Genomic DNA, 19,988 nt, shown 5'->3' with positions numbered 1-19,988 from the left:
AGCTTAGTTTAATCTCTGATTTGTAAAGCAGGGTTGCAAAATGCTTTCGCTGTCCTGCTGTGACCGCTCACCCAGGCCAGCGTGACCATTTCTGAAATGTTTCACTTGTAATTATTGTTTGTATAAGAGAAAAGGGCAAAGAAAACTAACAACATGAGATTTTTTTTTCTGTGTTATTTCTGTTATTTGTTAGTTGATTGTGATTGTAAAACTGTACTGGTTGCTATGCTTTTACCAGCAGGCTTTCTTGGTGTGAGAGCTGATTTCTTGTCCCAGAAGTCTCATATAATGGACCAAAGTTGGTATAATGGCAGACATTAAATAATGCAAGATGTCACAAATCTAAATTGACAGAATCAATTCTGTTGCCATACCCCAATATACTAATATATTTCTGTCAGGACCACTATCGTCAAATACGATTGGCAATTGCCTACAGTTAGGATTGGCGGTATGGTTCTGTTCTGGGCAAGAACTCCATGCGCATCAGAGCAGCAACAGGGTAAACAAAACAGAACCAACATGAATGTATTGCAGATATCATTAATTCAAGATATTGAAGTACAACATAATTCGAGAATTTATTCTGATTCAAGGGGAATCAGAATGCCAAATACTGACTGACGAGAGGAGAAACGCGATAGCTGTTGATAATACTGAAGGAGCTTATATATGTATATAGTGAAAGGTGTTGTATTCCTATAGGTAGACGTAGATCAGCTGAGTGTCAGCTGATGCGAGCTTGACTAACGTGACCTACCAGAACTGACGCTACGCTTAAAGCAACACTAAGTAGGATTTTTTACCTTCAAATAATGTTTCCAAAATCATTTCAGTGGTTCATTAAGTCGTGACAGGGTGAAAGGCACTTATTCCACCGCTTTGCGGTCCTTTATCTGGTATATCCACGCTATGTAAGATTGCCAGATCGGGTCGCGTTTCTGTAGTTCTAATGAGACATAAGAAAACTACAAATTTGACTTGCTTTTTGGCAAGCGTTACAATAGATTCCAAAGCCGGTGCTGGATAAACAGCGAGTGTGTGCGTGCCCATGCGACAGAAGGATGCGGCAGGCTAAATTATTTACGACAGCGGTAATGTACAATTCCGCATCCAACCTGTAGGGCGACCGCAGAGGAATAGTTCCTTAGTGTTGCTTTAATATTTAGTTACTGTATTTATCTGAGGCTTTATGTGGACTGGACAGGAGTATTGAACATGCCTTCTGCACAATAGTGCATGATGTTATGCACAAGATGCAGAATTATGAGCAAATAAAGACTGTATTACATTTCCAACATTAATGAGAAGGAAGCAGCTTTATGGGATGTGGAGATATTTTATTAGCCTTTATCCATTTTCTGTTAGAGAATGTTAGTAGTTTATGGTTGTAGTTTATGATATGGCCAGCAGCCATATCACCCTGTAGCCCAAGACTGGTTGCCCAATGAAGCTAAGCAGGGTTGAGCCTGGTCAGTACATGGATGGGAGACCTCCTAGGAAAACTAGGTTGCTGCTGGAAGAGGTGTTAGTGAGGCCAGTTGGGGGTGCTCACCCTGTGGTGTGATGGGGACACTATACTGTCAAAAAGCATCGTCCTTCTGATGAGATTTTAAACCAAGGTCCTGTCTCTCTGAGGTCATTAAAAATCCCAGGATGTCCTACGATAAAGAGTAGGTGTTCGGCATTCTGGCTAAATTTGTCCATTGTTCTATCATCTCTGTCTATCATCATGGCCTCCTAATCATCCTCATATATACTGATTGGCTTCATCACTCTGTCTCCTCTCCACCAATAAGCTGGTGTGTGGTAAATGTTCTGGTGCAATATGGCTGTCGTAGCATCATCCAGGTGAATGCTGCACATTGGTGGTGGTTGAGGAGATTCTCCCTTCTGTAAAACGCTGTGCGTGCTTAGAAAAGCACTAAAAATGTCACAAATTATTACGATATTCCCCAAAACGGCAGATATTGAGCATAAAGCGGTTTCATAAGACTTGTGTTCTGTTGTCATTCATTCATAAAAAAATCTAACCTATCAATGCACTTTAAAAATTCCATGTCAGCCTATCATTCCGCATTGTTCGTTGAGCTGTCGTGTCAACCTTCTCCTCCCCTCTGCCACCAGTCTTGCCCCCACTTGCGCTGTGGGGGGTAGGCTATCGCGGGATCTGACAGTTAGATGGAATTCTGTCAGCAGAGTTCTATTGGTACGTTATGCGGGAGTCACGTCCAAGAATATAAATTTTTCCTGTATTTACACTCTTCCTGAATCTCTCTGCTAGAACTAAAAACGATCACATTGCTTGCTTTGGAGCTGGAGCCCAACTGGACATCTGGAGTCTGCAGACTGACTTGAAGTTATCTATTGCATTTTCTATTAATACTCCACTGTGTAGAGGAGAGGACAGGGGGGAGAGATGAGATAAAGACCAGGAGTGACCTTTGTGTAATGAAGAGAGAGAAAAACTAGTTTAATTTCTTGACAGCATGTCGTCTTCATGAGGAAACCCACAATTTATCATGCTTGGGACATTATGAGCACACATAAGTAAAACTTAATCATGTTTAAATACTTCTGGAAATTCATTGCAATTCTGCTCACATTTAGTCTGGTTGTAATATTGCAATTTGTATTGTATTATGCACAGTATTGTTCGCCACTGATAAATAATCATTAGTCTCTAACATTTTATCTCATGTTAATCTATGCATTGCTGCCTAAGCTTTTATATCTCCAAATCTACAACTAATTAATGTTGGGCTAAAACATTCTGGTTGCGATGAGCATTGAGTATTCCAGGGATGAACAACTGAATTACTCTGAGACTGCTCAGGGGCTTTCTCTACTTTAGATGTGAATCTAAACTGATTCTATTGCCATGGCAATCTCCAAGCCACCCACTCATATGTGAAAGCTCACATGCACATATGCATCCAAAACTCATCGAGGCGTTGACTGTGATGTTGTTGGTGTAAGTAAATGGGGTTCAGCTGGTCGTTTGTAGCCTCAGGCTCTCGATGGGCAGGGAGTTTATGGTCTCTCATGGGTAAATTTACATCTTTCTTTTCAGATCAGGAGTGCAGAAATGCATTTAGTTTTGTTTTCAAGGTTCTGCAGCTGAAACCGTCTGTCTTTGGATGAAGCATTAACTTTGAACTAGCAATGAACAGTCACTCAGTGGAGTCTCATTAAGCATCATTGAGTTGTATTGCTCAAAGATAAGATTAGATTCTGACACAACCTCTGCATAAATCATACTGAAATCAAATCCAAGGAATGGTTATTTTGTGTTTTGTAGATTCAGAGCTATAATTCATGACTTATTGTACCCTGGAAATCCAGAGTTCTCGCCAGAGCACAAGTTGAATTTGCTCAGCGAGTTTACTCTGGCGCAGAGTAATGATGCTCATTAAATATGCCCTTGTATCCGAGCTGCACCAATCACATCAGGTTATCTAATATAGGCGGACCAGAGGCGAGCTAAACAGATGACGACAGCGCTGTGACGTCGAAGTCATTAGTAAACATTGCAAGATGGCTATGGATGAACACCAGTTGTTTGAAACGGCTTTGGCCGCTACAACGAACGAGTTAGACTCGGCTTTTTATCTAAAAGAGGAACAGAAGACGGCGCTCGAATCGTTCCTTTGCAAGAAGGGTGTTTTTGCTGTTTTGCTGACCGGATACGTCAAGAGTCTAATCCACCAGTTAGCTCCGCTGGTAGCTAAGTGTATGGGGCTTGTTGTGATTGGTCGTAGTGTTATCCGATTGCGTGCAGTGAGATTTTCAAATGCATGCTTGGTTCCGCCCCTCGAGCTGGCCGATTTTCATTAGTCGATGCCAGACCATTAATCTTTCAGATTTAGGTCTGGATTTCCAGGCTAGACTTACTGTGCACTGGGAGTCAACCTAGACAGAGAGCTGCCTCAGCTGTTTTTAAAACTCACTTCAGTATCTTGACTCAGTGAATGATAGCAAGCATAGCTACCTATCTTTGTGCTCATTGGTATGACAATTTGTTAATGTAAAACACAAAGGCAACCACAAATTGGTCTGTATCCATTACTTCTTTATGTGTGATTTATTTATTTATACAGGATGTTTATAATTGGACATGCATTCATAAGTTTTAATGTACATCCGTTTCACACATACGCTAATGTTAATATTGTGAAATACTATTATAATTTAAAATATAATTTAAAAAGTAATTATTTCATGAGATGGCTAAGCTGAATTTTCGGCAGCCATTACTCCAGTCTTCAGTGTCACCTGATCCTTCAAAAAAACTGTTCCTTGATATCTTTTTTTGTGAAAACCATGATACATTTTTTTCAGAACTCTTTGATGAATAGAAATTTCAAAACAACATTGACTTAAAACTCAATTTTATTATAACAATGCAAAAATCTATACTGTTACTTTTGATCATTTTAATGCATCCTTGCTGAATAAAAGTATTAATTTATTAAAGAACATGCTAGTGTATACATATTGCATTTATTTGAAACATTTTTATATATTTTTATGCATTCTATTTTAATATATTTAATGAAAAATAGTTCAGCATTTACTCACCCTCATATCATTCAAAACCAATATGATATTTTCAAGTCTAGAATGTTGGTAACCAAACAGTTTTGGTGACCATTCACAAAAAAAAAAAAAAAACTATTTTATGAATAGCAGAATATCTTCTTTTCCACTGAGGAAAGTTTTCAGTTTGGGGGGTGAATTTCCATTTAATATCTTTTTGCATTTTTCATCTCTAAACAAAGTCCATTTAGTGATTTGAGTTGTAGTTTTTTCACTGGTTGTAACTCTTAGTAGGCTACTTAATTCATGATGGTATAATGGCATTATCATTATTATCATCATTATTGAAAACAGAATTAGCCTGTTCAGTTGCACTGGAAATGTCATAAATTTAACAGTGAAGTGTAAAGATCACATAGTTCCAACCAGCCCTCTCATTCACCCATAACACCAAGCAGAACATAGGAGCTCAGGGAGTTTGCTGCCATCTGGCTGATGAAACCTTCCATTCAACATCACTTCACCAGGGAATGTGGAGAAAAGCAGAACACTTCCAACAGAACATCAGAGGAAATGCAGTGATATTCGCTATCCTCCTTGCTTTCCTGCTTTGTATTTTATTCACAGAACGATCTTCCTTTCTCATCCTTTGATCTCATTCGATTGTCCCTGTGTGCTTTGCATCTTTTTATTGTACGCTTGCTGTGTGAGAATGTGTATAATTGCTGTCAATATCAGTTCAGGCAGTTTAGAAAAAACTGGAGAAAAACATTACCTTTCTATTTACAGTTTCTTTGCTGTGTGATGCAGGCTAGTGTGAACATGTTAGCTCAGACTTGAAGATAAGATTCTTTCTATCTCAAATGACCCCTGTGAGGTGAGAGGGTTGTATGATGTGCTCAGACCAGCATGGTCAGTATTTAACATGTTTCCCAAGTCTTTTTTCTATAAGCACACACGCTGAAACTTTTATTGAGAGAGCGAGCATTTGTAATCAGTTGTGTTGTTTACACTGGATGCACCCGTTGCTGCGTTTCACTTTTTTTAGACTGGCACTTTTATTTTTCCTGTTCGTTGAAAAGTTTAAAGTCTCTTATTCTCACCAAGGCTGCATTTATTTGAGCACAATTACAGTAAAAAAAAAAAATTAAAATGAATGAAATGTATCCCTGCGATGACAAAGCTGAATGTTTAGCAGCCATTACTCCAGTTTTCAGCATCACACGATCCTTCAGAAATCATTCAGGTATGCTGATTTGGTGCTCAAGAAACATTTCTTATTATTAGCTCTGATTATGTTGAAAACAGTTGTGCTGCTTACCTTTTTTTTTTTTTTTTTTTTTTTAGTTCAAAAGAACACTATTTATTTGAAATAGAAATCTTGTGTAACATAGATGGATTTAATACCACTTTTGTTCATTTTAATGCACCCTTCCTTGCTGAATAAAATATATGTGTATATTCAATTCAACATATTAATATATTTTTTCTTCTGACTGTTATATCAAAGTCAGTATGTGAACTTAAATTGTTACATTTTGTTTTTATTTTAACCATGTGTACAGTATATGCAGCTGTACCACTACTATCATTATAATTTATAATAATTATATTGACCTGTTATCCGAATGGATTACTCTTTGACAAAGTAGAATTCATAGTTATTTACAAATGTTGTAATTGCTGAAATGATTTCTGTTATTAAACATTCTGAGATTATGTGCAGCTTTAACGCTATATCAACACACTTTGATGCAGTAAATGGTTGTTTGATTCATATAATGCCATATATAGGAGAACAATTTACACTTTAACATTTTTATTACCTTCTGTAGTTCTTTGGCAAACCATGTGCTGGTGCTTTAAATAACCCAGAAACTAAAACACTGTTCAGTGTCTTTTTTTACTGTCTTTTCTGATGCTTAAAAAAGGTGATCAATGCAATAGCTGAGGAGACTATGTTGGACATCACAGAGTATTTAACGTAAATAATTTAGTTATTGTCATATTCAAGTTACATCTTTAAGATCTGAGAGTGTCTGTGTATTGCCTGGTACTGGCAATTGAATCCACAGGAAAAATGGAATTCATATTTTTTATGACTGGATTATGTCACTAGAGGTGTATCTGTCTGCTGACAAAATAAAAATAAAAAAAATGACAAGGAAGAAACTAAACGCCCTCCTATAGTATTTGAATTAGACTCAGCGAGGTTGTGTGTGTGTGTGTGTGTGTGTGTGGGTGGGGGCGGGGTGATCTGGGATGTAAGAAGGACACAGTCAAGAACAAGGTTCAAGAACTCTGAAGGACACCATATCTGCTTGATAAAAGTGAGTGATGAGGATGGTAACAAGAAATCCCTGCCCCATCCCCCAGTTCCAAGGCTGATTTGATTTTATGATGAGATGTCAAGTTCTCCATTACCAAGCAAAGATCTTGAAAGGTGTCTCGAGATAAAACAATATCATCTTGTGATTGGCAATGTCGCGACCCTTCAGCCAAAGCCCTTATCAGCTCCTGCAGACCTAAATACAGGAGGTCATGTTCTCTCTATCTGAAATTGGTCTTTACTAGATGTATTTATTTTTAATTGGAACTCTGGTTCTATAGCTCTTAGAATACATATGATTAAAAGATCCAGCCTTAAGTCCTTAGTTCTCTCTCTCTCTCTCTCTCTCTCTCTCTCTCTCTCTCTCTCTCTCTCTCTCTCTCTCTCTCTCTCTCTCTCTCTCTCTCTCTCTCTCTCTCTCTCTCTCTCTCTCTCTCTCTCTCTCTCTCTCTCTCTCTCTCTCTATATATAGTATCATTAGGACTGGTTTTCTCTCTGTTAAGGCAAAGCAAACAAACTTGCAGACTAATAAAATGGTTGCAGACAAAAAAAATAGTCTCATAATTCACGATATTAGTCTGGCGGTATTAGTTTTTATTCTTATTTTGTATAGCACTAAGTCTCAGGATTTACAAGGCATTACAAGGCTATCAGATGCAATTACATTTAGAAAAAGCGAGCACAATCACCCCACTTCACCTTGATAGAGAGACAGATACTGCCTAGTTCCAGAAAGGAACTAAACACCTCCATGGTAGGACAAATAAATACATGAAACAGTCTCATTCAGTAGATTAATGTTTCATATAGCCCTTGTCCCTGGTGGACTTCAGGGGACAGTAGGCACAATTTGAGGCACATTTCTTGTGAAACCTGAGGCAATTTAATAAGTGTTTTTTTCTCAAGGACGATAAGAGAAGCATCAGTAGCCTTCTCCGTCTTCGTCCCTGTCTCAGGGACACAACTCATCTCATCTGAGAAACTGAGCAGTATGTAAAATCACCTATTGAGAACTGTAATATATGAGCCACTTATGGTAAAACATGACTCTTTACGTTTACTCATGTGGCTGGGCATTTATTCTGAGTTGCCAGTAACAGAAGGTGTGCAATTAGGGTGTTTGAGTCCTTGGTTGTTTTGAGGGCAGTTTAGAATGAGAAAATGTCCCCAAAGGCTCATAGCTTTAAACAAGCAGCTCCAGACAGGTAGAAGGTCTTATTTTTGGCTCAGTCTGCATGTGTGCGTTTGAATAGGGGAAGTAAATGGGCTTGAAACCCCACAGTCTGCACCTGCCTCACAGTCTGTCTTTGCTTACGTTGTGACATAAAAGCACAGTCACTCCAGCCATATCGCTCCCTTACTTTTCCTGGATAGGTCAGAATTGTTGGCCCAGAGCCAATGATGCAAGAAAGCCAAGAAAGTGTTTGTTATGGATGGGAGAGCATCTCACTTGGACCGCTCACAATGTTATGTTATGTTATGTTATGTTATGTTATGTTATGTTATGTTATGTTATGTTATGTTATGTTATGTTATGTTATGTTATGTTATGTTATGTTATGTTATGTTATGTTATGTTATGTTATGTTATGTTATGTTATGTTATGTTATAGAGAGTTGCACTCCTACAGGTTATGTTTATTTCTGTTGTGGATGCTGACAGTTTTTGAGGAGATTCTGAAGGGAATTTGATGAGTTTCTTGGCATTCCCAAACGCAGACTCCCAAGGGCACCAACACACATAAATCTTGACTGCAACTACCTTCCTCTTCTATATTTAACTATGCCATCATTTTCCTGTCAGACTTCTGTTTCAGGTGGGAGGTATTAAAATATTCACACTTGAAGCAACATTGAAGGGCCTTTTACAGTCATCCAAAGTCTCAGACAGTCAAATTAGTCCAATTTGATGACATGCCGAGGAGTAGGAGAAAATGATGTTATCATAAATAGGAAATTAACTAAAGTCTTGGAGTCTGACCAAAGAAAGCCGAAATGCTGTCAACACATTCACAGATCCACAAGAGATACAGTCTTATACTCTGACTTCATACTGTTTACTCCATTGCATTAAAGAGAGGCAAAAATAAATGTCATACACTCCTAGATCTGCGGCAGAGCATACCTGATGGAGCACAGCTTCTATTCCCTCAGCTCCTGGGAATTCTCTGGCAGAATGAAGATGTATTCCTGAGGTTTGATTTTGAGGTTGAGGTTTCATTAGAATATGCTAAATCTCTTTGTTTGGGGCAGAGGCAATAATATCATGAAATCAGTGATCATACCACAACTTAATACATAAAATAGCATCCTAAATATTTTTAAAATCAGTCCCTTACTCCAAAAAATCAATTTCTTAATAAGTATTTTAGTGTTTGTCTAACACGAATATCTAAATATCCTTAAAGTATTTTGCCTATAACATTATAAAGTAAATAATATAAGGTATTAACAAATAATTTTTGGTGTTTATTAGTAGTTGTATAAAAGTTAAGTTGTGTTATATTATACTTAAATATTTTGGTTAGATTTACACTTAAATTGATACATTTATACTTAATCATTTATAATAGTTAATTCATACTTAAAAACAATTTGCCAATGTAATAGGGGGGAAAATACAAAATATATTTTATGAAAACAATTCTTATCTTGCGTAATTTTACTTCTCAAATTACTTTCTATTGTTTTAAAGATAACAGGGCAAAAAAAAAAAAAAACATACAAATGAATAAAGTAATTTTATTTTTGCAGTGCTGGTGTACCTGCTGGTCCTCATTCTGATTCAAAGCAAAGAAATGCTTCATGAATATCAAGAGATTGTGAATGAACTGCAGATATTGATCCACAAGTAGAGATGAAAGCAGTTTATGGTAATGTTTTATCTGAAGATGTTGAATGGAAAACTTGCGTAACATTTCAGCCACAGTGTTGCTTCACATGAGATAAAAATGAGACGAGTTGTACACTATCGCAAGGCTCTTTCGGATATAGTAACCCACTATAACTGTATTTGCTATGAGAATAGAATGCAAACAATGAGTGTTTCTTACATCTACTTTTTCTCTCTCCTCTTTTTTCTCCCTCCCTCCTCCTTCACCGCTGCCCTCTTCTATCTTCGCTGGAGCAGTGGATCACTTGGGCATTGAGTTCATGGGTAAGAAAAAGAAAGCACTTTCTTATTGGCACAGCGATGAATCATGCTTAGAGAGTTTATATGAGCCGAGGTGGCTGTGTATCTGCTTTGTGCAGTCGTGCTTCTCTTTTTATTGCATGTGTTTGAATGTGAACGTTCCTGTTATCTCTTTTGACTGTGCACTGTATGTGGGCCAAAATGTTGTTTTCCCTTCTTGACTCCTCACAACAAACAGCTTCTATAAAGATACCCCGTCATCACAAATTCGGTTCACATTTGAGGAGATGTAATATTTGAAGCATAAGACTGCTTCATTCACGTTTGACAGGACAAGAATTTACCAGATCCTAAAGTTATTTGAACTATCTACCAAAGCGGTGCAGAGACATACAATTAAACTAGTTTAGAATCAAATAATCACCCTGTGCACTTAGTCTAGTGTGTGGTCAGAGATTAGTAACAGAGAACAAATTATAAATGCACACTGTTGAGATCATAGGTGTCAACTAACTGTGCCTTTCATTTGCTCTCAAACAAATCTCTAATGCATTCCACTGCAGAATTCGAATGCTCTTTGGTCTCCTTGGAAACAGCATTGAAATGTTGAAAGGACAGTGACAGGAGACAGAGTGAATTCATTTTGTTGGCACAGTTTCTGAGATCACAGTCTCAGTGTCTTTACCACATATTTGTGTTCAATAAAATTGTTAGACATTTGACCTCACACATGTAGGCTAAAAGTTGAGTTCTGTAAAATAATATGCAATATGTAATATGTACTTTTTGCCCAAATACACAATTATCTGTTTTGCATCACATAACCTAAAATAATTGCTTCAGATTCTGTATTAGCCCATATTAAGTGACATTTCATATGACTTTAATGTGACATAATCTCGTGCCTTAGAGTGAGAAATGTCTATGCCAGCAATATATGTATTTTGATTATAGAGCTTGGAAGATTCCCAGAGCTGTAGATTGATGGGTGAGTGAGGGTAACAGGCAGATGGATTTTGTTCACGTTGATTTCCAATTTCCATTTATGAGGCCTACAGTATAGCACGTCTCTTCCAAAAGGTTCCTGATTGAGAGTAGCCGGCTCTTCACTCACTTTGATATCTGGATTTCGATTGTTTTTCCTTTTTTCTTTTCATCCAACCAAACTCTACGAGATAAATGCACTCACTTCTGTCAGCACACTCGTATACAAGTTGGTCATCAGGTTGTGATTTCATCAGGTTAATTACTGAACTGGTACTTTCATAGAGCTCAACTAAAGACTTAAGATTTCAAATATGAAATCTATTCGTAAGCTTGGTGAAAAGCTTTGGAGGATTTGATGTTTTCCCATTCAAAGAGATAGGAGCTGCAATTGCATGACAGAAATAGCTGCCCATGGGGCGTATCAAAGATGGCCACAGAGTGAAATGGCTGGTCTTAAAGGTACTTTGGCTCAACATACTTGTTGAACAAGTGGCCTTTCCTCAATGGCTTGGGTCATTTTACCCAAAAATAAAAATTCTGTTTTTATTAGTTTCAAACCTATATGACTATTTTTCTTTTGCAGAACACAAAAGAACATATTTAGAAAAATCAAACTGATAGTTTATCCATCTATCTATCTATCTATCTATCTATCTATCTATCTATCTATCTATCTATCTATCTATCTATCTATCTGTCTGTCTGTCTGTCTGTCTGTCTGTCTGTCTGTCTGTCTGTCTGTCTGTCTGTCTGTCTGTCTGTCTGTCTGTCTGTCTGTCTGTCTGTCTGTCTGTCTGTCTGTCTGTCTGTCTGTCTGTCTGTCTATCTATCTATCTATCTATCTATCTATCTATCTATCTATCTATCTATCTATCTATCTATCTATCTATCTATCTATCTATCTATCTAACTGTCTATCTATCTAACTGTCTATTCGTCTGTCTGTCTATATATCCATCCACCTGTCTATCTGTCTGTGCATCTGATTGTCTGTCGAATCCTGAGTCATTGAATGAAAAGGGGGCCACTCCAGTCTTAGACGTTATGAATATGCACAAATGTAAGTCACAAGACCACATGAAGTGTGTCATTTGAGTCAGGACCTAAGTGTTTGATTCTGTCATCTTAAAAAGAAGATTGTGAAGGCTGAGACGGTCTTTCATGCATTGCTTTATCTCACACAGCTGTAGGACTCAGCATGACAGCTTGTTTAAGCCTTTGTGTGATGGTTTGATAGTTTCCATGTGCACACTCAGAGCTCAGAATGATACATGTATAGACAGTTTCACTTCCTCTTAGCAGCAACGGCAAAAAGTGGACTACTTTGATGAAAGAGTGTAGAGTGATTCCTCCGATCCTTTTTTAAGACCACATACTGTGCTTGGCTTTCCCGTTAGTGAGCATGGGGCAAATAGAGAAGACAGAAGTAAATGTATAGAATAAAATGGGGATCCTGGAACAATTTGAAAAACAATTTTTTTTTGTTATTTAGTAGTATTGATTTTTCCTAGCCCTGCACAGTTTCAGAAAAAAATAACACATTTTTTTTTTATGTTTTATTAAAAATAAAAGAGCTCTGAACTGACAGTTTGGGATCTTAATACTGCAGACTCTGTGTGTTAAATTAAGAAACCATTTTGCAATTCAGTCATGTGATGTATCCAGATGTATGGTCTACACATTAACTGCTTCTGGGTCAATTCTATGGGGGAATTCGTTAAGAATGCTAAACAGGGTGTCCGCGGAGTCTTAAAAAGTATTAAAAAATCTTAAATGCCATTTTCCAAGGTATTAAATTGTGTATCATCTTTTCATTATATATATTTGTCCAAAGAGGTTGTATGTTAAAGTTTGCCAGAATTTAATCATTGCGTTGGCGAATAGTGGGATTCTGTATAGTTTATTTATGGAATCCCGCTAGATTCGACGTCATCTGTTAACGCGCTCACTGACTGACTGTACTGCTGCGTGTCATGCGTGATAGCGCATATGTCTCTCTACGCCCGGTTGTTAAACAACATCAGTGTGAAACCACTTATCGTACAGAACGTACGTATGCACTCAAGTCAGCATATGGTTATCATGTCTATATTGTTTCACGTTCATGTTATGAAAAAAAAATACCCACATGCTCAAGGAATGAGAAAATGTGCTGCAGAGACACAAAGATAATAGTGTGTGCGAAGTTTCTAACTGCACTTTGCGTTTTCTGTTCTTAAAGGGTTAGTTCACCCAAAAATAGGTTCACCCAAAAACGTAGGCTCACTATTGGCCGACGCCGGTCATGTGTGTGTTGCGTGATGACGTGCAACACAGACGCGCAGCGCAAAAACACTACGAGGCCCAGAGAGAAGGAAATGAAAAGTGGAATAAAGTCGTTATTTTTGTTTGTTTTTGCGCACAAAAAGTATTCTCGTCGCATGATAAACTTAATGTAGTGCCACTGTAGTTACTTGGACTATTTTAACGATGTTTTAATAACTATTCTGGGCCGGTGAGTTTCGGTCACACTGGAAGCCTATGGAGGAGTCAAAATTCTGTCAGATTTCATCAAAAATATCTTAATTTGTGTTCCGAAGATGAACGAAAGACTTACATGGTTGGAACAACATGAGGGTGAGTAATTACTGACAGAATTTTCATTTTTGGGTGAACTAACCCTTTAAACCTGTCTCCTGACAAGCCAGACCCACATCAAGATGTCGGATCTGGGAACAAACCATTGGCAGGGCTCAATCCGAATGGCGGGATAAACGGCTGTCTTCCAAATTCCCTCTGCATGCAATAGGATAGCGCTACAACCAACCAGAGCATTTTCCCACCAGCGGAGCTAGTTGATAGATTAAACTTTTCTTTGCCAAAACTCCGAACACATCATCCTTTTTTAAGAATGACTTCAGTGCCGTTCCAGCAGCAGCTCTACTTTGTTTTCAAGTAGCACGGAATTCACGCGGAACCGTCACAACTCTGCCGTCATTATGTTAAGCCCGCCCCCCGACTCTATACACGTTGTGATTGGCCTGACTAGGGTTTGGTTTTTCCAGCTAGACTTGCTAGACGACCCAGGCTGCAAAATTAAATTTGCTGCTGCTAGGATGCGTCTAGGAATGCATTTCTAGGCTACCTGTCTCCCTTAAAAAAACTTAAAGGAAGCGTATGTCTCAAAATCATTTTATTTTATATATGAGTTATCATCTCGGCTCACTCGATGTACAGCTGCTCTTACTTGTCGTGAATGCAGTGATGGACAGCTGTCATCTCATTTGATTGGTGTTTGGATTTCATGTGATTTCTCATTGTGGTGGTGATATTATGATAACTCAGTATCATTAATTAATTTGATTAAAAGTAATTCCATTTTGTAATATCATTTAGTAAGATCATTTTCATCCAAGTAATTCCAAACTTCGCGAGGCAGACGACGACATTATGTGATCAAATACAATCAACACGCTCCACAGCGCCACCCAGTGCATTTAATTATAACAAAATAAGACTGTTTAGTTGCAATCAATATAGTAAATGTAAAGTGTCGCCAATGTAACGGTTAATATTTGAAGTGGCGATGAGGTCTTAAAATGTATGGGAGAGGTCTTAAAAAAGGTCTTAAAAGGTATTAGGCAAGGCAAGTTTATTTATATAGCACATTTCATACACAATGGCAATTCAAAGTGCTTTACATAGAAGAAATGAAAATAATAAAAAGAAATAAGAATAATTAAAACAGTTTAGAAAAATAAAATAAAATACAGTACAGTACAAACAGTCGGACGAACAGTGGCACAGTGCTCATTCATTAAATGCACAGCTAAACAGAAGTGTTTTGAGTCTGGATTTGAAAGTGACGACTGTAGGAGCACATCTGATCTCTTCTGGAAGCTGGTTCCAGCTGCGGCTGGCATAATAGCTAAAAGCGGACTCGCCATGTTTAGAGTGAACCCTTGGTATTTCTAGCTGATATGATCCTAATGATCTGAGTGATCTGTTGGGTTTATATTCAGTGAGCATATCTGCAATATATTGAGGTCCTAGGCCATTGAATGATTTATATACCAGTAATAAAACTTTAAAATCAATCCTAAATTTAACTGGGAGCCAGTGTGAAGACCTGAGGACTGGTGTGATATGTTCATATTTTCTGGTTCTGCTCAGAATCCTGGCAGCAGCGTTCTGTATGAGCTGTATTAAACTGAACTCCATGATTCCTGTATATACCATTGGTTTGTGCTGTCTGAAATGTTTTCAGACCTTTTTCACTAAAGGAATTATTCAAATCAGGTAACTACTCAAAGAAGCCTAATAAATTAGTGCTAGCTGTTGTCTGCACTGTGCAATTCACAATTTTTTATATTTTGGAGGATGCCTCAGGATTGTACAGCATGATTTTTGATCACCGCATGTCTGGATATATGCCTGGTTATAGTGATGATCTCCATAATTTTATGAATTAATGCTGCCATGATTGCAAGAAAATATACGCAAATGTCTCTTCTAAATAATATTTGTAGTTTATAGTAAGATGTTAATTATGCTAGGCAAATACTGTAGTGTGTATTTTATAATAAGCCTAATTTGTATAGAAAGGATGCATGTTTGCTCTGAAAAGTATAATTAATTTTACAGAAATACATTATATGCTGGACTGTGGGTATTTTGTAAATAAAACACAGGTTTCACACTTAAAATACTTATTATTTTTTTTAATCTGAGAAGAAAAAAAATGAAATCCTGTATTCTCTGTGAAGGTTATGGCAATCTTAAATGAAACACTGTTATTCCAGGTTGATTATAAGTGTTCAAGTTGTGTGTGCATGTGAGGGGTTGAACCCTTTGATGTATCTTTCAGATGCCTGCGCCACTGAAATGCCAGGTCTCTCAATCATTATCCAGTTCATGGTTATCAGTCAGGCATGGCTAGCTCATGGCACCTCTGCCAGCCAGGGCACAGAACCGTGCCCTCTAAAAAGTGCAAACTTAGACACAAAAAGACATACTTATATTCAAACATGCTTAACTTACAACTGTAACTTCTGAAAAAACATACTTCTGTTAAATCTCAGGCCTGACAGGTCATAAAACCAAAAAATAGATGAGTTGGCCATAGGTGGAGGGTGAACCAACTCCAGGGTAAGGCTAAGGAGATGCGCTTCCTCTTTAAAAAAAACTTTAAAGCCCATGTTGCAGGTTAACCACCACTGTCGATTAATGGGTACATAAATCACTCAAGATATGTATATCATTTTAAAAATGTCTCAGAAATGGTCTTAAAGACCAGTTTTTTACGTTTTTGGTATTAACGGGGTTTTTTTTCGCAAGTCGGTGATGACATCACGTTGGGGAGAAGTGAAAGGTAGCGTTTAAGGAAAGGTAGCCTCAGCCTAATATTATGGTGCGTTCAAGTCATCTCGTATAGGGGTGATTCTTAGACTATGGGCACTTTTATGTACTTTGGTCATATTTTTAAAAATACATACAATTTTGGATAAAATCCTCTTTCTTTTTCAAACTAACAATAAAACCTCCTTAAAAACTTTTTACTACCTTTCTATTATGATTTCTTCATACTTTTCAACCTCCTTATGTGTCAAAATCACTGTTTTCTCCTTGTCGCACACCCAGACTTTTTAACTTCAACAATGAAAATACAGTTTAAAAGTATGACTTATCTGGTAACTATTAATATACTTAAATTAAGCACTAGTAAAATAATTAAAATACATTATAGTATTTAATGTGAGACAACCATCAATATTACTTTTTATACAAAATATAGCTGTCGCACAGTATTGGTGTCATTTCCACCACAACACTGTAATGTCCCTTTAAAAAGTTTGTGTGAAAGATTGTTTAGGTGGTTTCAATGGAAATGTTCAGAGACATCAGAGCACATGTTGGACATGGAGGCAATTTTAAATTTTCATCAAGAACAAATAAGAAAAATCAAGGTAAATATTGCTTGATCAGTTAATATATTTATTCTAGGTCATTTCCAAACATGCTGTACCTTCAAGGGTGTTTTTAAAAAGTTAAAAATTTTAAGTTAAATAAGAGTATTTTACATACATGAAATGCTAAGTATTAATTCAAAGCTAATCAGTGCAGCTATCTTCCATTTTTTCACAAAAAACTACAGAAATGTCATTTCCACCACAGTCATTTCCACCACACTGCCCTCTGTGGTGGAAATGACAGCATGTGGTGGAAACATGCTGTACCTTCAAGGGTGTTTTTAAAAAGTAAAAAATTTTAAGTTAAATAAGAGTATTTTGCATGCATGAAATGCTGAGTATTAATTCAAAGCTGATCAGTGAAGCTATCTTCCCTTTTTTCACAAAAACTACAGAAATGTCATTTCCACCACACTGCCCTCTGTTGTGGAAATGACAGCATGTGGTGGAAACATGCTGTACCTTCAAGGGTGTTTTTAAAAAGTAAAAAAATTTAAGTTAAATAAGAATATTTTGCATGCATGAAATGCTGAGTATTAATTCAAAGCTATCAGTGAAGCTATCTTCCCTTTTTTCACAAAAAACTACAGAAATGTCATTTCCACCACACTGCCCTCTGTGGTGGAAATGACAGCATGTGGTGGAAATGACATTTATGATTACAAAGTACAATTGATATGGATTGCAAGAGTAGATTGACGTTGTGAATTGAGTTTACTGAGTGTGATGAGTTTAAGAGTTTTCAAAATATTTTTCAAATAAATATTTCTCTAAATATTACTGTTTCTCTACATTCACGTTAATTCATTGTCATTTCCACCACCACCCTGTCATTTCCATCACCACACACATTTTTTAAAAACATTTAAAAAGTTCTCATCACACATTAAAAATGTATCCACAATTTGCGAGATCATGCTCTACTTAATATAAAAATTCAAGTTATTTATTTTCTAATAAACTCTTGCCCTAAACAAAATTAAATTTCAGAGTGTGACAGGTGTACAGTTCACCATTTGGTCCTTAGGGCAGTTAATTTATCTCATTGACAAATGTATAATTTTTGTACATTGTGGAAAAACCGATAAAACTAGTTACAAAAATGATCTTAGACAATTCTTGAGTGGCATAAGTTATTCTGTTTTTAAATAACAGCTGTATATAGAGATGTGGTGGAAATGACATTTGTTCATTGCAGGTTGGAAAAAATGTAAAATATTACCAATTTCTCTTGTAATCTAAGTTTGTCCTCTTACAGACCTTAAAACTAGACAAATTATTTAAACTTATGAGACTGTTACGTGACTTTTGAACAAGTTTTTTTTTAATCAACTTCACAAGCCTAAAAGTGCCCCTAGTTGAAGAAACGCCCATAGATCGTATTTACGAGTTGAACGCACTTGAACGCCACCACAATGTCGTAACACTTAATAATTAAATGCATGGTCCGAGGAGAATGAGAGAGTTGGTGAAGTGTCCTGGTGAGTTGCTATCATTTAGCAACGCAGCAAATGAGCACTGGAGCTAGTCTACGAGCAGCAGTGCACAATAACGACACATTTTTATTTTATTTTTTACTGTCATTGAATAGCACAGAGTGAAAAATCAACGTTTTCTTTATATCTAGTGGCAGTGATCATAACGTTAGTTAGTACCGGTAACCTTTGTCATAGTGTCTTGGTACTGGTAAACTTTGTCTTTGTCATCTAGAAATAGAAGGCATCATGCTAGCTATGGGCGTTTCTAAGCGTTTATCTCTTCCTCTGGTGAAAATGTTGTTGCAAACGTAGCCGCCGCGTGTCTGTCGATGTGTTTGGCAGGTGCTTGTGTGGGCGGTGCCGTCCCATGGAAAGTTGGAAACTGCGTTGGAAAGCTTGTGCTGTAGGGAAGTGAGTGCGTTTTGGTCGCTGGTCGAGGAGCTCACCCCGCGACCAGATGTGACGTGCCTCACTCAGCATCCAGAGTTTTTACACCCAGCACAAACATAGTAGTTCACCATTGTCAATCTACCTACTATTTCTATATATTTATCTATCTAGCTGCTAGCTATCTATGCTAACGTTATGCTATCTGGCTGTCTGCCTATCTCTCTATACAAGCCTATCTATTTATCTGTCTGTCTATCTATATATCTAGTCTATCTATCTATCTATATCTATGTATTTATCTATTTATCTATAATCTGCGCTATCTGAATACTCTCGTCTACTACTCGTCTCTCTAGTCGCTCTCAAGGCGGGCTTTGGTAAATTCTCTCCCCAAGGTGACGTAATGCAATGCATTGTGGGGGAAAGGAGAATCGTTGCAAACCACTGTAAGATAGTACCTACTTTTTCGTATTATATTCCGTTTTGTGATACCCAACAACATAAAATACAATGGATAACAGTTTAAATGTTTATTACCAACAAGCAAATTGCACAGATTCGTTGAAAAATGTACCCTGCAACACGGCCTTTAAATAGAATGTCATGAAATAGGTCGAAGTTACGTGTCACCTAGCAACAACCTACACATTCCAGCATAAATGCTCTCGAAAAATTATTTGTTATTAAAGCGTCTACATTTACAAACCACTATAATTTTAAAAGAAAAGCAATCGTATTGTATGCGTGATTTGGCATGGCAACCAATTCGAATAATAAATAACCATTGCCTTACCTAATGCAGCAAACTACTAGCCTGATAATACCAAACTCTGCTACTTCGCTTTGCTTCGTAGACAGGAAGGGCATAGTTGAAAAGCGTTTTCTTTCTCGCGAGGGGGGAGGGGGGGGGGTTGGGGTCATCAAACTTCTACTGTAAACACATGTATGATGCGAAAACAAAACCATCAAGCGAAATACCGGAGTAAACATGGCTGTGAACGACTTTTGCAGATTATGTGAAGTAAATCTACGGCATCCACGGTACAATCAGCGTCTATGTCACTGCTCTGTCACTGCTCAACGAACCCTCTGTTCGTTGATTGGCCGGCTGTTTTGGGGCCGGAGGAAAACTGGGAGATAGGTCGCTATCTCAGACTGAGTACAGAAGCGAACTGAAATTGAGC

The 19,988-nt window shown here is 37.4% G+C and overlaps 1 protein-coding gene across 1 annotated transcript in view; it reads left to right on the top strand.

Annotated features, from left to right (window-relative positions):
* Nucleotides 1-19,988, top strand: part of nrg3a (neuregulin 3a) — a gene marked incomplete at both ends in the record, with an annotated part of 353,495 nt that overhangs the window by 311,884 nt on the left and 21,623 nt on the right. Inside the window, one exon of the mRNA XM_081351000.1 lies at nt 9,999-10,025. Coding sequence (XP_081207126.1) covers nt 9,999-10,025 — 27 coding nt within the window. The remainder of the gene's footprint in view (nt 1-9,998; nt 10,026-19,988) is intronic.

The sequence above is a fragment of the Scardinius erythrophthalmus genome (assembly GCF_964197995.2).
Source record: "Scardinius erythrophthalmus genome assembly, chromosome: 21".
In the NCBI taxonomy this organism is placed as follows: domain Eukaryota; kingdom Metazoa; phylum Chordata; class Actinopteri; order Cypriniformes; family Leuciscidae; genus Scardinius; species Scardinius erythrophthalmus.
Note: the sequence above shows the minus strand (reverse complement) of the source record. Positions and strands in the feature narration are given on the sequence as shown.